This window comes from Bremia lactucae, assembly GCF_004359215.1.
Source record: "Bremia lactucae strain SF5 chromosome Unknown BlacSF5_NotPlaced_200_SHOA01000120.1_2678225bp, whole genome shotgun sequence".
In the NCBI taxonomy this organism is placed as follows: Eukaryota; Oomycota; class Peronosporomycetes; order Peronosporales; family Peronosporaceae; genus Bremia; species Bremia lactucae.
The window spans coordinates 988162-993960 of NW_027152213.1; the positions used below are offsets into that span (position 1 = coordinate 988162).

Sequence of the window (5799 nt, forward strand, 5' to 3'; positions counted from 1 at the left end):
GTTGTATGAACTTGGCGATGGCTGAATGGAGGGCATCTCTGTCCAAATTGGACAGCATTGCCAAAATTGCATCGTTTCCTACGGTCGAACTCATTCGTTCGACCGCACTCTTTTCTATATCACTTAAAAAGGAGTAGCTTTCACGGGAAACGTGATGCGTATTTCCACTATCATCTAACATGTCCATGTTAGATGTGGAAAATGCGGCCCTTGGACGGACTACAAAGTGCTACCAGGTGTAGCGGGGCACTACGACTTGTACTGTTTCAGTACAAGTCCACTTCGCACTGCTTCAGTTGCGAGTGGTGCCTTACGTTATTTCACGTACACTAGTACGTGCAGAGGAAGACTTCTCTTTAAGGTAACTAGCTTAAAGAGGGTTAAATGAAAACTGTATTAATATTGTTAAGTGTTTCTCTTTCTATCTTGTAAATGCTAACTTAATTATAATCTAATACTAAACATGTAATTGAATTCTTATCTTTATCTTATCTGTAACTCTCTCTTTGATTACCTCTACAGCTGATTAGTCTGCGAAATAAAGAGATATAATGGTCTATTCCTATTTATGGATAAGAATTCATAACATTACTATATAAAGTAATATCCTCCAAATATTATCTACCTTTTAGATAATATATTAATTAACAACCTTTAAGTGTTAATTTCATGTAACGATACTCCCCGTTACAGTTAGGATGGTGCATTCCAGATGCGACTTTTGGCATAGAGTCGATAAAATGAACTTCAAAAGCTGAGTATTCTTGTTCGCTGGCGCTTGACTCCGGCACCATCACATTTTGCGACCAATGTGGACACAATTAGGTATTGCAGATAGCAACGGTGCCATAACGTGATTTCTTACAGCAGTGAGCCCGAAGGGCGATGGATGTATCAGATCTGGCAGCGTAAGCTAAAGCAATCAACATTTAATTAAATATCACAATGTCGAACGCATGTCTAGCTCTCTAAAGGCCTTTGTGTCGAATATTAAGGTTATAATTGCAGTGCAATAATCACAGCCCCACAACAAGTTAAATCTTATGGTATTAAGCGCAAACATGCAAAACTACTGCAATTTATAAATTCGTGTTCTGTTCTTGTTTAGCCGCCTTGCTTTCAGCCAGCTTACCTAAATCGCTTCATGGAAATGTGGATTAGCGATTTGAGTCCGCGCAACCAGTCCTTGTGCAGCGCCCAATCGGAGGCTGTTAAAGCCACATAAATGGTCTGTGCCGAGCCAAAATCCCGGTGGCCGAAGCATGCAACCATATCATGCAGTCGGGAAATCACCTCAGGCGACAGCCCCCCAATGTTAAGCTTGGTAAACATAATCTCCTTACCTTTTTGAATCTCTTGCAGCTGCTTCTGCTCCATCTGTACATCATGGACAGCTTCATTTAAAAAACTGATCAGCACAAAATTCCTATAACTAAACGAACCATTGTTAGGGGAAGACCCTGGAGCTGACTGACAATATCATTGAAAGCATTAACAATGGGAATGTCCTGCAGCCCCACGTTTTCAATGCTGCCAGGCACAACACCCGGAGGAAATTCGCCAGCCTTCAAGCCGGCGTTCGCGACAGGTGAAAGAGAGGCTGCGGTAGCATTTCCATATTTAAGTGTCAATTCTTTGTTTCCCACACTGCTGACAAATCCGTCACGCTGGTGCGAGTTCATATCAACAGAAGGTTTGACAATACGTGAAGACCCCAACGCAGCAGCAAGAGGGTTTACAACCGTTCCTTGATGCATCGCGTGAGGAGCTGGAGCTGGAGCAGGGGCCCCAAGATTCACGCCCGCACGAAGGTAAGCAGGTGAAGCCATGCCGGAAATGTGAGACGTCCCACTTGCTGAACGGGGATCCGAATACATAGGCTGACGACTACCTGACGATGATGTGGGGCCTGATGGAAATCCTGGCTGAGGCGGGGGCTGTACTGGGAAGCCAGGCTGCTGTGAACGTGTGTACCCAGGCTGCTTTAATTGACCTTGAATTTGAGAAGGGGCCGAAGACTGACCAGGAATCGGTGGCTGTACTACATTTCCTGCGTATGGAGATGGTGTAGACTGGCCGGGAAAGGTAGGCTGGTGCTGATTTAAATATGAAGGCTTTTGCTGGTTAGGGTATGCAGGCTGCGGTTGGCTAGTGTTTGCAGGTGGCTGCTGGCTTTGAAATGCAGGTTGTTGCGGACTCGGGTATGCAGGCTGCTGCGGATTCGGGTATGCAGGATGCTGCGGGTATGCGGGCTGCTGCGGGTATGCAGGCTGCTGTGGGCTCGGATTTTCAGGTTGCTGCGGATATGCAGGCTGCTGTTGGTTCGAGTATCCACCAGGTCGCTGCTGATTCATGTATCCTCCAGGCTGCTGCTGGTTCGTAATTCCTCCCGACTGCTGCTGGATTGGATTCTGTTGCTTCGAAAATCCTACAAGCTGCTGTCGTTGCGAAGGCGTAGCTGCGTATAAAGGCTGCTGAGGAGCAGACTGGTAGCTGACATTAGAACGACCAGAAAATGCGGGAGTTGGTGCTGATGTATGCTGCTGAGGCTGATATCCGATACCACCGCTGACGCCAGCTGTAGGCATCGCAGCTGCAGCTGGAGCCGGTATTGGTACAGCACGAGATCCACGTTGGTTAATGCCTGCCCCGTACGCGGAATTGATACTATACCCTCCTCTAGCCTGCTGTGAAGTCTGGAGCTGCTGCTGCTGCTGCTGCTGTTGGTACTGCTGCTGTTGGTGCTGTATTTGCGCCTCAGTTTTTATCTGAACCGCATCAAATGGAAAGGGTGGTGGCTGATAGCCCTGCGTTGGGTAAGCATTATAAATGCGATCTTTCAAGATCGCGCAGCTGAGGTCTGGAGAGCGTGCGTACTTCGCGGCAATGTCTAATCGACCTTCAGCAGCCATCTGTAGCCAGACATAGCCGATAAATTATATGAGCTACCAAAATATACATTCATGAGATTAATATCAAGGTTCAAATCGTACCAGAGACGCGTACTCATGAAAACGCTGAGCCACCTCAAGGCCCAAGGGTTGATCGGTTTGGTCAACAGCCATTGTAAAAACAGAAACCTTTTCAACAAGACGATGGAGTGCAACGGTGTGACCGTAAGTAGAAGCCTCTACTTTGCTTTCCGCACACCAAGCATTGACAGTCTTTTCGATATTTACAGCACACATGAAGCACAGCATTGCAGAGTGCAATTCTCCAGCCCCTTCGAGTCTGGTTGCCAACTTGTCGCAAAGCGACGGAAACTCTTCACTTTTAGCATAAGTGCTCAAGATCGCCAAAGTCTCGCGCCATTCGGCGAGATCTGATTCTACAACGAGCTCGTTCAGCTCATTTTTAATTATAGCTGACACCACGCGCATCACCGGTCGCTTCTGATGGGCAAAATATGCGCGCTGGGTCTTTTCCCAAAGCTCAGGTCCACCACAAGAAGCAAGCAGCAAAGCGTCCGCAAGCTGATGGTAAGCCAAACAACAATTTACTGCCACTTCAAAATTGCCCACCAAAAGCGCCTGCATTAAAGTGCTCTCTGAATCTTCTGTGTATATAGGAAGGGGTGAAGCTTCCAAACGCTTGCTTTTATCGTCGTCCAATGCAGAGGGATTTGCAGCTGCCAAGGCAGAGACATCTAATAATGGAGACGCAGGAGTAGCCGCGAGAGCTGCGCTACCATCTTTTGGGTAAAATCCTGATGAGAACACATCATCCGCACCTATGGCAGACTACAAAATACATTACTGATCAGCATACCCATGCAATACAAGCAAAATTCACACTTATGTGATACGCACATCAATACGGTCGCTCAGCATCGCTCCTGTCGCAGGGTCCACCTTAATTCCGGGTACGTGGGCCATCGAATTAGCAGATGATTGGGTGGCTTCGGCTTGCTGTGCCGCAGCTTCTGGACTAAACTTCGCGTTCAGTTTGTTGATTTTTTCTGCATCTAAGCCAAGGTGAAGCAGCAGGTACTGCCTTGCATCTTTCTCAAAGAGAACTTTCATAAAACTCCACACGCTGCGCTCTTCCGCAGTATCTGCCGACGTGATCTTTTGCTCACAGTATACCTTGAAGTCTTTCGTTTCAAGCGAACGATCCAAAGCTTCAGCTTCGGCCACTAACGCCGCGTCACTTACCACGCGTTGTACGTGTACAAGCCGACGGTTATTTGGATCCAAAGGCTCTTGAGGATTAGCAATGGTCACTAATTTGCCACTAAATCCAAATGACGCGCCAGCTGGGCGGCGCATCCACTTTGGAGGACGGCAAGCTGGATTACCACCACCAAAAAGCCCCCATATCTGTACTTTACCGTCCAACGAGCACGTTGAAGCAACCGCGGAGACCTGAGGAGACCACTGGACGTTCCATCGACGCTGGCCAGCAAGTCCGCTGCCAAAATATTGGTCCGATCCCATGGAGGGTGCATTCGGAGAATCTGAAGGGACTTCAACAACAGTCTTGCGCGAGAAAAGGTCCCAAAGTAGCGTGCGATTGTCTTTTCCACACGACAAGATGAGGCCGGGGTCGTTAGGACACCATGATATTGATAGTACACCAGCAGTGTGTTCGAGAAATTCAGCTAATGGTGTGCTAGTTGAGTTGCGCAGGTCCCACAGCTTCACGGATGGGTGCTGGTCATCGCCCGAGGCTGTAGCGATCTGCAGGCCTTCATTAGGGTTCCATGCAAGTGCCGTTGCCGCTCCACGCGCAGGATCACGCAATTCGCACCATGGTTTCTTTTGCTTAAGGTCCCAAACGACAACAGAGCCGTTTTGAGACCCTGTGGCTAATATGTAGTTCACTTGGGTGTTCCACGCTACACTGACAATTTCGTTGGCTTGCGTTTGAGGCGATGTTGGGACTCCAGGTGTAAATACGCCTGGACTGGCCAGCTTCTCCAGCGACATTATAAACACTTCGCCGTCACTGCCGCCCGACGCCAGTAAGTGTGCGCTGTCTTCATGTGGATTAAATTGCAGAGCATTGACCGCACCTTTGTGGCGTGTGATCCGGCCGATCTCGCACGACACAGGCGCATCATTTTCTGGGTCACGGTCTAGCATAAGTGCAGGATTCCAAAGCGAAACAGATCCGTCGGCCATGCCACCAGCGATAATGCCGTACGGACATGTATCGTGGTGTCGCGGCACGTCACGCCAGGCCAGTGACGTAAAGCGCGACGTTGTCTTGACAGATCCCAGTGTGATCATACCACGACCCGGTTCACTTAAATTCATGGAAACAAGCATGAATACACCGCCATTGTTCTCAAAGCCAACGCCGCCGTCACCCTTCGAGCCGAGCGCCAAGAGCTCTCCACGCCGCTTAATGGGGCTCCAGGCCACATTAGCATTCGCTTGAATTTCTTTAAGCAGCGACATATCTGTACTTTCCAATTTCGCCTGGTGATGCCGTCGATTTGATCGCTTGGGTGCTGACGTGAGATTGCAACGAGGGGAAGCTATAAAACCAAATGAAGTGGCGAGACGAATATGGCCAATGAAACGGGGACACACGCCCATAAAGATATTTAGTGTGTGATTGGTCCGTAATAGAGTCATGATGACATTGAAATCGAGCCTTACCTAACCGTTCTTGTAAGAAATATGACAAGTTTGCGTTATAATCATTGGAATTCATGGTAAAAATCATGAAAATCGCTAAATTAGCTAAATTAAGACGCTCCGTAATTTAATATCCTTTAATTTAATAAACTCCCTTATTTTTCGAGACCCATGTTGGGCAGGCCAAATATTAAAAAACTCCCTTAATTTTTAT

General features: G+C 47.9%; 1 protein-coding gene across 1 annotated transcript; it reads right to left on the reverse strand.

The window, feature by feature from the left end:
• Positions 1 to 851: 851 nt before the first annotated feature.
• Positions 852 to 5582, reverse strand: CCR75_008916 (uncharacterized protein; the record flags this gene model as incomplete). Its single annotated transcript, XM_067966963.1, has 4 exons — positions 852 to 1377; positions 1443 to 2912; positions 2994 to 3740; positions 3810 to 5582. The coding sequence occupies 4 exons, from the start codon at positions 5580 to 5582 to the stop codon at positions 1129 to 1131; spliced, it is 4239 nt and encodes a 1412-aa protein (XP_067814623.1). The 3' UTR covers positions 852 to 1128.
• Positions 5583 to 5799: the final 217 nt, after the last annotated feature.